General features: G+C 43.1%; 1 protein-coding gene across 2 annotated transcripts in view; it reads right to left on the reverse strand.

The window, feature by feature from the left end:
* IKZF3 (IKAROS family zinc finger 3) overlaps positions 1-12671 on the reverse strand; it is a 35987-nt gene extending 23316 nt beyond the window's left edge. For both annotated transcript variants that reach the window (XM_066566844.1, XM_066566845.1), the window contains exons 1-3: positions 12579-12671; positions 7941-7994; positions 6599-6709 (exon numbers count right to left, since the gene is read on the reverse strand). In XM_066566844.1, coding sequence (XP_066422941.1) covers positions 6599-6709; positions 7941-7994; positions 12579-12585 — 172 coding nt within the window. In that variant the 5' untranslated portion in view covers positions 12586-12671. The remainder of the gene's footprint in view (positions 1-6598; positions 6710-7940; positions 7995-12578) is intronic.
* Positions 12672-16018: the final 3347 nt, after the last annotated feature.

The raw sequence follows: 16018 nt of genomic DNA on the forward strand, positions 1-16018 counted from the left end.
TCATTTAATCTTTGTGAATTCATCTCCCAGGGGCCTTCCTGACAATGCAATATATTCTTGTAAGAAAAATTAAATACGGAGAGAAAATAAGATAAAATAATGTGAAGAACAGGGAAATCTGTGATAAATACCTGAGGAATTTTAACACATATAGGCTGAAGGCAGGAGCTTGGTTCAGATGGTCTTGAACACCTTGAACTGATTTGATTGAACTATAAAATATTCCCGTATCAAATAATCTTGACTTGAATTTTAGATTACACCTGTGTTGTGTTCTATTTGAGGTTCTTGAATCAAATATTTTAGTTTACTTTTAGCACAGCCTTATAGAGAAACGAGTGCATCTGCTTTGTGCTCCCTTACTAACACTGATCTTACAGTTCTTACAGCTATAAGATCTTACAGCTCTTTCCCATCCTAAACATTCCTGGGAGTCTGCACAACAAATCCAGCCCTCCCTGGAAGAGCAGGATTGCTCAAAGCACCCGTTGGGTGTTGGAACTCAGGACATCCCTCTGGCTGTGCTGGACAGCCAAGACCCCTCCCTGCCAGGGGGTTCAGAGACCCTGGCACAGAGCCCTGGGGTTTTGATTATGACCCATGGAGCAAATGACCAACCTTATATGAAGATCTGCAAGCCATGACAGTTTAAGTAGAATGATAGTGAATTTATCACAGGGTGAAAAATAGATTTTGGGGGTTTTTAGAATGGGGGTTCAGGGAGCAAGATGGAGGAATCTGGGCATGTCCAGCCTTTCTCTTTCTTCTTCTTGGCCTCCATCTTCTGCTGTGATGGTGGCACTTTTGGATTGGTTTAGAGTAGAAGCTCACTGACTAACATAGGTGATAGGTATTGGGAAGTAATTGTAAATATTGTACACGTAGTTTTTAGTATAAAAGGATAACACTGCCCCGGGGTAGGCAGAGTGCCTCTGACTGACTTCCTGAGTGGACCTCAGCTGGACAGGAGAAAGAATTTTATAGATAAGATACAATAAACAACCTTGAGACAGAGAAATGAAGAGCTCTCATTCCTTCTTCGAGCGCTGGGCTGGGAAAAGAGACTTTTTAAGTTTCTCGGGGTCACTGGGAGCAGCAGAGACCCCGAGAGTCGGGAGCACCTGCAGCTCCCGGAGGCGCTCCTGGAGGTGGAGCTCCTGCACCAGGAGAGCAGGAGAGGAGCGCGGCTGCACGCACGGCAGGTGAGCGCAGCCACACGCTGCTCCTCGGGAGTACAACCAGCCGAGCTCCGAATTGATGCATCCCCAAAACTCCTGCAGAGCAGAAGGAAGCAAAGCCGGAACAAGAAGTGGAGAGAATGCAGCGTGGTAGGAGACGGCGCTGAGGACACTGCAAATCCCCAGGTGAAAGAGGCACCGAGCACCCGCTGCAAACTCTGCACAGTTCAGATAAAAGAATCACCAATTCCAATGCTCAGGGAACTATCTGTGTATTTTAGCAAAGTTTTGACTCTTGTGGATCTGTTTCCCTTTCTCGAAACTTTTCCAGTAGCACAAACAGTGAACCTGTCTCTTCAACTCCCACTTTGTGCCAAATGAACAGCCTGGTTTGGGGGCAAAATGTGACTCATCCCCATTAACTGATTTCCTTTTCACTAATCTGTATTTCCAAAAATAAGTTATTTCCTACAATAACATGTGATTTGAGTTCCAAGAGTCATTTTCTGCATCTTCACTTTTTTTTCTCCTGGGTGCAGTGGGGAGGGATCACAACTCATCAGTCTTGGACTAGATTTTATTTCGATGCCAAAGGAATAAATATTTCTCTCACCTGTAATTTCAGGGAATTATTTTGTATGGATCCAAATTACACATTGTAGAACAAGTGAAAAACAAAAAGGAGTTTAAAAAGTTATGGAATGAAACCCATCATCTATTGAATAATTGTGCCTCCATTCTCTTTCCAGCCCTTGTTCTGTCTCAAAGCTTCCACTGGGAGTCAGGATATCTCAAAAGTAAATTCTATTTTCTAATCACTATAATGGGTTAATTAGAATGAGAAATAGCTGCACTTTCTGATTATCTGCAGGCAATCAGAGTATCCGAGTGTGTGTGTCAGTGCTGAGTGCTCAGGATAGTCCAGCTGATGTCAATCATTTACAGGCTGGGTGACACCACCTCCCCGTTGATGTCACCGAGCGTGCCTGGCAGCATTCCTGCTGCTGACGGCACAGTCTGAAGAGTTCAAACAAAGTCAAGAGGATCGTTTGTTGATAAGGAAAACGCGGCTTTCAGTCCCAGTAGAGCCCCCAGAGAAGCCTGACCCGTTCAGCACAGGCTCCTTGTTGGGTTTAACACTACAGAAATCCCCTTGCAGTGAACTTCTGCTGATGTTGTGAGATAACCCCAAGTCCCATGAGCGCCGGGGCTCGAGCTGGGCTTGGGAGATGAAATATTCTGATAAAAAACGGCACTTCCTTTCCAGGCAGATAAGTGCATGTTCTTGCAGCACCGCTGGAACCTCGCTGAGCGCCCCAGTGAGGCTCTGTCACCTCTCCTGCCTCCCTCCAGCCTTTCAACCGCCCCCCTCACACACCTCAGTGCAGCAGCAATTAACATCCATAAACCACAAATGTGGCTTTTATCTCTTTTTAGCTCACAACCATGAAAGCTCGCTGACATTCATAACACCCCAAAAGTTGTCTGCCTCAACAGCTGAGAGAATTAAGACATAATTAAACATTCGTGCTTGACTGCGACTCCCAGAGGAAGGAACGGGGCTTTTTTTAATTTAATTTTTAAATTAAAGATGTGTCAACTTTGGCCACCGAAGGTAACGCTGTTGGGGGCACATAAAGAAACAGGGGAAATCAAGAGCTTTCCCCCCCCCCCCTCATTGCTTGTCTCTTTTCAGACTAGACACAGGAAGCACCATGGGAACGGTGTATTTTTATGGTTGCAGGCAAGCATACACCATGTGCACCACAGCGTGCAGCTTCCAGTCCCTTGAGGCAAGAAAAGGGGGTTTTGTTTCTTTTTTTTTCCTTCTTCCCCATCAAGCTTTTAATTACCATTTTACTATAGCCTGCTGCCTAATTGTTTGCCCGATAGTTAGCAGTGATCATCATGGAAGCCTGTTTAACAGGGGGGTGGAGTAGGACAAGTTGAGTTGTTTCCATGGAATGGCATCTCACCTGTGTCAGGACACACATTAAAAACACCAGAAGCTGTGTTTGCACAGGCTCAGAGAAGTACAAATACAAAACTGTTTGCTGGAAAAGTGGATTTTTTTCATACCAAATGAGCTCCAGCCATGGTGTTTCAGCCCTATACATTAATTTAGTGCTTTTATCAACTGTCCCTAAGATTTTTAAAAGAATCCCAGCATTGCTTTTAGCATAAAAGGCTCCACCAAACAAAATCAGACAACATCTAGACTTAAACAGGTCCTGCTTCTGCTCAAAGCCTCAGAATAATTCCCCACAACACACTCACAGTGTCACCCATGAATAATGCAAGAATCACAAAAAAACACAGTCCAAGAAACTGGGAGATTCCTACTCACTATGGATGGCTGACAAGACATGGAAAAACCAGCCATAATTGTGCTGGAGAAAAACATGTTACAGACATACTAAGGCAGTGGAAAGCAGGTTATCAAAGGCCTGATCTCTCTCCATGAGTCAGTGGCCTCGTGTTCCCATGATGGCCTTCAGCAGATGGAACAAACCCCGGGGGCACGGATCGTGTGGGGGTTCAGGAGAGAAAAAGGAGAGGTTTCTATTGCAGGCTGTCATCAGCCATGAATTGGGAAGGTGCTGGAGTGGAATTGCTCACTCACAAACATGATTAACATTTATGAGAACCACATAAACATTTTTTCATTATTTCTGTTGAAATTTGATATAAAATGAGGGGATTAGTGATCGTATCAATGTGCCAAATAAAGAAACAGAGCTTTTTGGTTTTTGTTAACCAATAGGTTTTTCAGGTGTAGGCAGGACATAATCCTTTTCCCAAAAGCCATCACCAATACTGATGATATTTCTATTCTGTGATCCTGGAGTATATTATATATTCATTTTACCAGGGTTAGTGATCCCCAAAAGATAATCCTCCCACCAGGACAGCACTGTCAAAATGTGGTTTCATTTATAGAAGTCAGACAGTAGTTAGTGACCCACGAGGACTGCACAGGGACTAACAGAGCTGCTGCTATTTTATAGAGGGCATGACATGAAAGCTGAGATTATTTGTGAATTTCAGTCTCCAACAGCAACTGAGCTGGTGTTGTTGGGAGGAAATTTAAGTGCACCTACTGATGGTTGCAGGGCCTGGAGTACTAGCACAGCATGCTTAAATATTTAAGATTTATTGTGCTTCCGGTATCAGAATGACTGCAGAGAACAGTGTGTGAAGCACTGAAGCAAACACTATGTATATTTTATTTTGTGCCATTTCACATGGAGATGCTGGAGATGCCTTTTTTGTGCATTTGAAGCAGCTTTCTCCTTGCAGTCGTGGATTTATTCCTACAGTGAGCAGCAAGCAATGGGGCACTGTGGCAGTGAAGGTTCATACTCACTTTATAATGAATGAGCTCTAATGGTAAGGGAGCCTGCTGGAGGGAAATGATGTTTTATTGATATTTATAGCATTGTCTTTGAGATGTAAATTTTCAGTGTTTGCATTCCAGAACAAATGGCAAAGAGACTTAAAGAGATCAGCAGCAATATAAAAAATGAATGGTAAGAGCTGTACTGATGCAGTCTCTCACGTGTCCAAGTTGTTCCTGACTCAAATGTATGGAAAAGAGGGTGAGAAATGGCACTGCAGGCACAGGGCAGCCAGAGAACAGGAAAAGACAACAAAACCAAATTCATGCCTGGATACTGCATATGAATAGTATGGACATGGCTCCTGGAAAGGGAAGGTGGGAAGAAGCTACAGCACCTCCTGTCAGGTGGTCAATACTGGGGCATTTGAGAAAGAAACCCCGTCCTGGCTTCCTGCACCCACAGCTCAGTGAGCAGGAGGAGTGAAGGGCTGGGACACTGGGAAAGCACAGGGAGAAGTGAGCCAGTGAGAGTGGAATTCATGCAAGGGGTGGACAAACAGCTGGAGCATGGCTGTGAATATTTTATGTCCTGTGGGATCTGAGAGATCAGCTGCCTTGGTTGTAGGAAATGCTCAAGTCTTCCATATTCTGTCTATTCTGTTAAACTTCTGCATTTAGGGTAAGCAGAGCAGAACTCACCTGCCCAAGGCAGGCTCTACATTGCAGATATATATAATGAGCTAATCTCAACTGTAGAGTCCTGCTAAGCAGCAGCTGCTCTGGGGACATGAGGCTTTTCATCCTAATCCAGACCCCCAAATTTGGTCAGAAAACCTGTGTGATGTCTGTCCATAAAATGCCCACAAAGGCCAGACACCAGCAGTTCCAGATACTGGCACTGTAGATCCTTGAGTGAGATTCCTCTCACCACTCCCTTGAGTGTTTTATGTTTGCTTGCAATTTGTTAACCAATAAAAACATTTGGTCTTTAATAATGCAAAAGTCTAACCTTTGCAAAATAATCACATTCACATTAGAGGGAACAACCAAAGCTACTTACACAGCCAAAACACACAATTCTTTAGTGATTTACTTGATTCACGTGATACAAACTCTACCTCAAACTCCTACCCAAAGCCACAGCCGTAATTTCCCTTGGTCCTGCTTCACTGCCATGCACTTGTGTCACAGAAAGGCCCTGTGACACCGGTGACACCATGTGTGCTGTGCCCAGGACACGTGCCCCACATCCTGCACCAGGCACACTCCTCACTGCTTGTGGCTGAGGCCCCTGGCACAGATGAGCACTCTCAGATCATGGGCAGGAACTGTTTGTTCATGCTGAGATTTCAGCTTAGGAGATTCTACAGCACAGAAGAAATTCAACATATGTGTCATGGACACATGGAAACCCTGAGCTCTGTACAATTGCCAAGTTTCAGGAGATGCTGCTGTTATCTTCTATCTATAAATGAAGAGGGCCTGCTGGTTTTTATAGACAGTACATATTAGTTTACTATTTTAATTAATCCCTATGTTTTCTCTCAGGTCTGTAGGAAGGGTATTTTCTTCATCAATAAACATGGAAAACTGACCAACCTCCCTTTCACCCCCAGTTTAAAATACAACATTGCTGCTACAGTTTTAAATTTTACAGGTCTGAGTGGTCCTGTGAATTTGAGATAACTCGTTCTTTCTTTCAAAAAAAAAAAGGAATAAATTATCAAGTTATTTTTTTAGGTATGAAAGTACTTAGCATAAATAAAAATTGCAGTCCTAACACAGGATTTGCCTATGCAAACTGCTGTTAGGAATTTGTTAGCACACACATTAGAGGCTCACCAGATGCACTTGCTCTTTTATCTTCCCATCCATATTTCACAGATCCTGTAAAACTGACCTTGCTAAAATGCACGTAAGGCTCCCTGATGGAAAAGTGTTGCTCCTCTTTAGAATGTGTTGAAATGCTCCAAATGAATTGTATTGCTATTCCTTTTAAAGGCATGCTCTCATAGCATAATCAGATGAATAAAAAGACAAAATACAATGATTATTTTTCAGAATTCCAACTCTACTTTACCTCCTGCTTCTTCATTAGACTGATTGTGTTCCTTCATATCTTCCACATTATCCATGCTTTCCATTTCCTGGGATTTGTTCAGATTACAGTCTGTCAAATCCTCTTGTTCCTCTGGGAAAAAAAAAAAAAAAGCAAGAAAAAATTAACTATTTATTGTCCAAGAATATTTCCAGGTGATTCCCTCAAAGAAAGCACCTGCACACTCCCAGCACTGCTGACACTACCCACAATGTTATTTCTACAGTTGCACTGGTTGCACTTTGGGGAATGATTTCCCTTCCCAAAATCCTACAAAAGCTCTCACACACACCTGAAACAAATTCTCAGCTTTTGCTCAGATCCAAATATTCTGGAGTTTATTCTCAATGGCAGCAGGAATAAAACCCAGTATATCTAACTCTATCATAGGTGCTGGGACAAGTGCTGTGAGCAGGGATGGAGCTCCTTGGAGCAAGGCAAAGGAATCACAGCTCCACTTAGTTCTTTTGGGCAAAATTTTAATCATTCTGGCCTTAGGCCAGAAAACTGCTCAAGCAGATGTAATCAAGGCCTCTTTGAACCCACTTGCACTTCTCTGCTTATTCCACGTGTGTATTTTTAAATATCAGCATTATCATGCAGACCAGCATCCCAGAGATCCCAGCCTCTCTGCTTGGAAATAAAGACACATTTTTAACTGTAGTGAAATTTATTCATGTAAAGTGTTTCAAATAAAGCCTCTTTCATTAACCTCACAGTGCAAACTAGCTCCATATTATGTGTATTTCTGTAAATTTCAAATCAATATTTCATTAAAAAACAGACAGTATTATTTTTCAAACATTATGGGAATTTTAAAAATTTACAGTAACACTGTGAAATTGCTGGTAAATTCTTTAACCTACTGACAGCTGGATGGTAACACCTCTGATCCTTCTCAAGCTAAATATTACATTGGAGCTGAAAAGAGGCTCGACTTTTTGATTAACAAGAAAGTGAAACACTTGTCAAACTCACTCAGGAGGTTTGTTTTCATATTTTTAGAAATGCAGTCAACCAAGAGAATTGTATTATTCTTGCTTCCCTAATCAAAACTTCCAGCTTTCTCCTGAAAATATTTCCTTTCCTCCTATACAGTCCTTTTTTCCCACTTCACTATAATTTTCCAGTATTATATTGAACTTCCACGGTTTTATTTCATCTCTAAAATTTACTTTTTTTTGTCTTTAATGCCCCTCTTTGTACTTTTGACTGTTATACAGTGTCCTGGGACCCTAAAGCAGCTGCAATTCATGTATTTTTCTCCATTTAAATATAAAATTGTCAAGAGAGGGTGGAAGAACACAACTGAACAGCACAGTACCTGCAGCTACAGGCTGTTCCTGAGGGTTACTGAGGTCCATCCTGGGCTGTGAATCTGCAAAAGACAGAAAAGCAGCCTGAGCTGTCTAATATTTAAAACAGTTCACAACACAGTTGTTACAATCTTATAAATTCCCGTTTTCTTGGCTGAAAGTAAAATTGAAAAAGAAAACGTTTCAAAGAAATAAAAACCAAATTAGTATCATGCTTCACTTCTTTATATCCTGAGCACTGGCCTGTGACCAGAAAAGGGATTAAGTATGATTTTCTAACTTCAAAAATTATAGAACAGAGTACCTTAAGCTTTTGATTTACTCATCGAGTACCCTGTGAGCACAGTGCAGCCGTAGGAACTCTGTAACAAGTTAATTCCTCTAAAGCACAAAGATATTTTTACATTCTTTTTCCAACACAAAGGGAAACCCCCATTATCTTCACAAGATCTGCTTGGTTTTCATGGGAATGCAAGTCTAATTCCCACTGAGAAATTCCAAAAGGGATCAAATGCTAGGAATTTTAAACATTTTTCAGACAAATGAATCCCCGTGCAGCCTGGTTTCCCAGCGTGCTGGGGGCTCAGCAGATCTCTGAATCCAGCACAAGCTGCAGGTTCCCATTGCCCAGTGCCCAATGTTCAGCTCTTGAGTTGAATTGGAGGCACAGACCTGAGCTGTCCCATTATTTCTTTACTCCAGACCTCCCTGCCTTGAGATTTCATTCTTAGGAGGCTGAATTCTTAACACAGACACAGTTACCTGTTTCCTTCCTCCTTTCTTTCCTGTAGCTTTTTCCCCCCTCTTTATTTTTTTTTACATGCCATAACATCTTTTATCAGCTTTGAACCTAAAAAATAATCGTTTCTGGACCAGGAAAATTTCTTCCTGGCAGTTACATAACAGAAACACCCAGGCAGTGGGCATGAGGTGTTAACCACGGGTGACATTTACCCCATAATTATCTGTCTTTACCTCCTCTGCATATGGAACTTTTTTGTGGTCTCTGCAACGTTAAAATATAAAGCTCTGGTAACTCTCCAGCGAGGCAGCATGGTATCAGAAGAAGTACTCCAAAAAAACTGCATGAATAGAGGGGGGGATAATGTGTGCAACAAAATAGAGGCCTTGCATCATAAAGATAGTCACAGAATTAAATGACAGAAAGTTCAGATATTTATTGAATCGATATTTTGAAGTAAATAAGAAAGAACTGTATGGTTATATCCCTTAATTTCTCATTTTCATTCTATTATGCCAGGAAAATTAAGGTACAAAGAAGCAAATGGACTAATTTATACAGCAAATAACAATGAGAAAACATCAGTAATTTCTGGGAAAATGAACAAAATTTTTTCTAATATTGATTTTAACTTTACATTGCAATAAGTTGCCCAGAGCAGCTGTGGCTGCCCCATCCCTGGAAGTGTTCAAGGCCAGGCTGGGTGGGGCTTGGAGCAGCCTGGGATAGTGGAAGGTGCCCCTGCCCATTGCAGGGGTGGAACTGGATGAGCTTTAATGTCCTTCCATCCCCAAACTGTGATTCCATGAATACAGACACTTAAATTACACAAACCCTTGTAATTCTGCACATAAGAAAATGAAATCTCCCTTATTCTGCAAGGTGATTTTGGCTTTAATTGCATTCAGAATCCCTGCACAGTTGCTCCATCTGGGTGATGGGGGTCAAAACCCCCGCTGAAGCCCCAAGGTGCTGTTGAAACCTTGGCAGCAATTCTGCATTTCCCTGAGCTCCAAGGAGGTCATGGAAGAAAAAATGAGAACCTCAACATGACTGCTTGAATTCCAATAATTCTACATATATTCCTGGGTAACTCTATGTTTTTAGAAACCATTGGATTCTTCAGCTTTACCTGGTAGCTGCAGGACAACTTTCTGAAGAACAGCATTGCCTGAACCCCATGAGAGCCAAGCAGGACCTGCTCAGCCTCCTCAAACCCTCATGTCCTCCCTGCTGAGATGGAGTCTGTGAATTGATTCATATTTTGTTGAACACAACAGTTTCATGCCCATGATGGCTGCTGGGCAGGATAACCCTTCAGAAGAGATAAGAACAATGACACACCATAGAATGTTTCTCTTCTTGCTCGAGAAACATCCTGGTCTTTGGCTCACTTTCAAGGCTCTGCCCTCCCCTCACCAGCACCTGGTTTCCTTACAGCACCAATCTCCAGCAGCTTCTCAGAGCCTTAGTGGTCTCTTCATATTTAACCTCAGGTCTCTTTCCTATCCTAAGCCATATCCATCATGGTGACAGGACAGCATGTGAGTAGATTCCACCCTTGGTTCTATACTAATAAAGTTCTTTTTCTACCAAATTTTTCTGTTCAGAAAAACACAAGGCAGGAAATCACTTACAGAACACGTTTGTCTTCCCAAGCTTCAAAGAGCTCCAGTGGCTGGGGTGCATGGGAAGAGGACGCTGCTCTCTGTGTGCTGCAGCTGAGGCACAATGTGCATTTACAAAGCAGAAGTAAAATTCATGTGCTTTCGAAAGCAATCCTTGGCCATCCTGTGTTCTACACCGATAGGCAAAGGGAGCCAAAATATTCAAATAACTTGCTAAAAAAATGCTGTGGTATTTTAGTATGCAACACTATTCATACTTTATCCTGGTATTTGACCAGAACAGCCAAGCAGAAATTTAACCCCCCTAAAATGGATATTTTTCAAATCACTGATGACCCTATTTCCTTTCTGTCCTTAATACAGACTGGGAGGTATATTTTGGATTATTAAAATTTCACCTGTTTGTCCCCAAAATGAAACCAGAATGCTGCCTTTTTCCTGCTGGCTGCACTTTTCAGCTCAACAGCACAGGGAAGGAGACACCTTTGAAAGTCCCATCTGCTCTTAGTCCTTCCATCACAATAGACAGAGCAGAAACAGTTTCATTGTCTGAAGTCAGTATGTACACCACTCAACCTCTTCCACTCCAACAAGTTTTTCACCTTCAATCCACACTGGGCCATGAAGGAGAGAAATTTTAGCTGATGTCTCCACTGAATATACTTCTTCATCATCCACAGCCTCCATGGCTTTCTGAAGAAGGCACCTGGGCCAAGTAAACTCTTTATGAGGTCTCTGATATTTTGCTGCTTTTAAGCATCATGCAGCATGTGAAATGTCACGGGTATTTTAAGTGCACATATCGTTTGGGAAGAAATCCTGATCAGCACTGATATTATACACTGATCAGCAGTGTGTAATTAAGGATATTTTTCTCATATTGGTGCATACGACCTTTGAAACCCAGCAGAATAATTCAGTGATTCAATATAGGATATCCTGATTTACAGAAAATCCTGAGCTGGAAGAGATCCACTGGGATCATCAAGATCCAACCTGTTGATCCAAGCCCAGAGCCTGGAGCTGAGAGCTCCAGCTGGACAGTTCTTTTGGCAGCCACAAAACCAAACCACTCATGGAGAAATACAATCAAGTTAATGACAAATTTTAGTTCAAACACCCACCCTTACCAGGGCCTGTCTGCTGCTCTGTGACCCTACCAAACCTCCACACACTGGGTGTGGAAAATCCGAGTCAGCCGCGTTATCCCTCTGTCCTCAGGGCACGGAGATTTGTCCAAGACCCAGGGAAACACTCCTGAAAGTTACTGTATCCAAGGATAACACATTACAGCACTAACTTCAACCCCAGTCCAGCACCCTCAGGCACATTAATGGATCCTCATCATCCTCAATACAGATCCAAAACCTGAAGGATCATTTCCATGTTCGCTTTGAGAGCACAAGAAGTAAGAACACCAAAGAAAGGATTTCTTAGATAACCTCAGTTAGAGTGAAACCCTGTTCTTTTCTAATTGCAGACTATTCCAACACACCTCACAAACTTTCCCTCCCAAAAAGACAGCAATCCCAACTCGATCAAGAAAATGAAGCTGCATTTTTAGGTGGCAAAGTGCCCCCAAACCCATCCTTTCAAATCATCAGTTACTTCTCTCCAACAGCAACATTCTCGATTCAGTCAGATTCAATGAGTGATTATTTACAGGAAAATAGTTTAAAAGCCTTCAGCAAAGGAAAATGCATTTTTAAATAGGCATCTGCAGCTAACTTAAAATAACCAAAAGCCTCAAGTCATTGAGACAGGACAGAATCTAAACTGGAGCCCTTAAAGCACTGAAATAAGAATCTCCACCTTTGAAACAAGAAACCAAGTGATGCTTTGCAAAACTTCTTTGCCAGGATTGTTAAAAACACCAGAAATACTGCTTTTCTATGACAGGTAATTATTCCAGAACCCAATATTAACTCCCAGATCAGTTTTGGCTGACTCTGAATATTATGGGCATGTTTTACAGGTGAGAAGAAAGAAGACATCCTTGAATTCGTTAAACCCCAGAATATGAACAGCAGGGAAAGCACGCTCTAAACCCTAGCTTTATCACGCACTTTGTGATATCTCCGAAATTAAACAGAGACGAGGCAAAAAGCCCCGTTCGTTTCCCGTTTAATTGCTACACGCGGCTCGATTTCTTTTCCAGAACCTGCGAATTGTTTGCAGCAAGCGCTGAAGAAGCGGCTGAAAGCCCTCGGGCGATGGAGCCGCTGCGAGCCCCGGCGGGACAGAGGGTCCGGGGGAAGAGCGGGGTCGTTTCTCACCTTCCATGCTCCGTTCTCCGGTCCCAGCTCCACCTGCCCGCCCGGGCTCGGGACTGCCGGCGGAGCGCACCGGCCTCGCCTCCCGCCCGTCTCCGTGACATCCGGCGGGGCGCTCGGCGGGCGGAGAGCGGCGCCGGGTGGCGGGGAGAGGAGCGGACCCAGTCCCGGTGCCGGCTCCGGTCTCGGCTGCCTCGGAGCCGCTGCTGGTGCCGCTCGCAGGGGAGTCCCGGCCCTCGGGAAGGGCAAGGGGGGGCTGGAGATCGGGGGAGCCCCCAGCCGATTTCGTCCCCAGAATGGACACACCCCGCACTGTGTGTTAAAGTTATGGTTGAGATAACAGTGAAGAGAACTTAGGTTGAGATGGTTTTCTATTTAGCAGGAAATCAAAGTAGAAAGTTCTTCAATAAAATGAAACAAATATGAATTTCAAAGTCCTCTAGTACAGACTCCAAAAAGGGGCTGATTCCACACTGGGCTTGAACAGGGCTCTGAGGATCCCTGCTGAGGCAGAGGGTAGCAGCAGGTGACATTCAGAGGTCACTCCAGGCCCCAAACCAGTTAATGAAGTGAGGAGTGAAATCGGGATCTGAGCTCATCACTTGGATCTAAACCCAAAGGCAGCAAGCACAAATTATCATAGATCAGGAGCAGGATAACAACATGGAAACATGATTCTCCTACTCACTTCCTGTGGGGTGCCAACGGCTGCTTCTTACACTGCTGCTTTTCCATTGCTTGGAAAAAAATTCTAGAAATAAAATGTAAAAAAAAAAAAAAAGTGGGATAATCAAGCAATTCTTGGCTATTCTTAATCTCTGTAACCTCTTTCCAGAATAATTTATTAATTAGGCAGGTTTCCTGGTTCTACAAATTTTAAGGAAGACCTGGGATTGCTGTGCAGCAATCAGAAACCTCTGGTTTCCATCCCAGGATTATCCACGGCCATTTTCTCAAACTGCCAGATTTGTTCTCTGATTTAAATCCCTACTTTCCCTCATGTTTGCCCTCAGAGAAACAATTGTATCTTCACTCTATTTTTATTTTAAGTGCACCAATCAAACAAGCCTGGTTTTCCCAGCCAATAAAAACAGCCTTGTGGGAATTGTGACCCTCCTTAGTGTGATCCCACCTTTGGATCACTCACCTGAAAGATCAGAGACAGAAACTGTGGTCTGCAGGCTCTCCAGAGCCCTGCAACAGGTCCTTTACCCGACTCTGCACTCCTGGAAATCTCTCTACATATTTCCTAGGATAAAATATTCAGCTTTTTAATGTCTACTCACTCCATGATCAAGTTTACAACTGCAGACTTTTGGCCTTTTCAATCATTTCCTACTGATACTCTATTAACCAAAAAAAAAACCCCACCAAAACAAAACAAAAAACCAAAACCAAATATAACCCCAAACCCAGTAATCCAGGTTTAAAACACAAATATAAATACCTGAATTCACATTTTGTCCTATTAAATCCTCCCTGCAACACTTCCTGTTCTTAAAAATAACCCTTCTCCCCCTCTAAAGCTTACAAATCTATAATGAATATTTACCAGTCTGGGAGTTAGAAATATTATAGCATTGAAAATAAATGGGTCATTTGGCTAAAGACACTGACTATGAGTTTATAAAGAACCAAAACTGCAGCCAAAGCTTTATAGTAGAGCTACTATTTCATAATAATTAGCAACCTGAGGACTGATGGGCTGTGCAGGACCTGAAAGGAGCTATAAACATCCTTAGGAGCTGAGGCTGCTCGGGCTGAAATATGACACGTTTATAGCAGACACGTTACAAACTGAATCATTTTGCCTGCACAGTGTCAGCATGAAATGTTCACTTTGAGTAAAACTGAAAACATTCAGCACATGGGAACGTGGGATTGTCTGAGGTGGTCCCAGTTCTGACCTGCTCAGCAGCTCAAGGACATTAAAAATGAAAACCCTGACACAGTTCTTAGACTTTAACTGACCACTTGAGTCAATGTGTTGGTCTAAGGAAGAAGAAAGGTTGAGTAGAACTATTTTCCATCAATAACTTGATACCTCCTTTTTCACACTTTTATTTTTGCATTTTTACCAATTTTTTTTCTTTTCTTTATTGAAGGAAACTCATAACTTAAATGCTGTTTTTACATAGAAGCATTAAAACTTTCACAGCTCTCTGTAAAAATAACTCTTATTCCCATGTTGGTTGTTCCATATTTGTTATGCAAATACTGTGACATCATTTTTGGACACTAGCATGGTCTGGAGTGATAAATATGACCTAGGTAGGTAGAATAAATACTATTTTGCTAATTTCCAGAGGCTTGGCCACCGTTCTGCTCTTGAGTGTCTCGGAGTGTGCCGGGCAGTCAAACACGAGGACCCTCCGTGCCCTGTCAGCGGATTCTGCAGTGCTTTTGTATCACCCGCTCTAGAAACAAAATAGTTACATGTTTAAAAGTTTCAAAGACATAGCAAGTTTTCCAAAACATGTAACTGACTTGAAAGTCACTTGCAGTGATACTGTGGCATTTGGGTTCATTTTTCAGCCAACGCTATTCCCCCCGGCGCTAACTGTCAGTCGCAAGTGGCAGAATCATGGAATCCTAGAGGAGTTTGGGTTGGAAGGGATTTTAAAATTTAAAAACCACCCAGCTCCACCTCTGCCATGGCAGGGATACCTCCCACTAGCCCGGGTTTCTCCAAGCCCTGTCCAACCTGGCCTTGGACATTTCCAGGGACAGCTTCCCTGGTAAATCCATTCCAGGGTCTCACCACCCTCACAGATCAGATTTTCTTTCCAATATCCAATTTGAATCTCCCCATTTTAGTTGAAGCCATTACCCTTGTCCTATCACTTCAGACCCTTGTCCAAAATCCTTTTCCAGCTCTCTTGGGGCCCTTTTAGGTGCTGAAAGGGATGGGTTTTTTTGCTTTTAAGTGGAAAAATATGTGTCCTGTAATGACTTTCTACAGAAACCTGCAGCTGGAGAACACCCAGTACTCACAGCCCCTCAGGAGGAAAAGCCACAGGATGTGCCCAGCTCTTACTTTCAGTCTTTCTCACGGCAAGTGACAGAAACACAGAATGGTTTTGATTGAAAGGGACCTTAAAGCCCATCCAGTTCCCCCCTCTCCCCCTCCATGGACAGGAACACCTTCCACAGCCCAGGGCAGGTTGAGCACTGACAGACCAAGCCGTGATGGAGCCTTTTCCCCCCCTTGTCCCCCTGTACTTCCCTCTCCTTGTCCCACAGCCGGAAAAAAAACACTTTAGAGTCAAAAACACAGCTCACTGCGCACTGTGGAGGAGCGATGTGGGGCTGAAGGGTGACAACGGACGCGGGAGGGGTTGGCCGGGGCCGTCCTTCGCTGCCAAGCGCCTCAGGGGCCCGAAAGCGAGAAAACATAAAAAAACCTCCCCAAAACTAAATACTCTTTAAAAAATCTCAGTGAA

Source organism: Molothrus aeneus, chromosome 28 (genome assembly GCF_037042795.1).
Source record: "Molothrus aeneus isolate 106 chromosome 28, BPBGC_Maene_1.0, whole genome shotgun sequence".
Taxonomy (NCBI): domain Eukaryota; kingdom Metazoa; phylum Chordata; class Aves; order Passeriformes; family Icteridae; genus Molothrus; species Molothrus aeneus.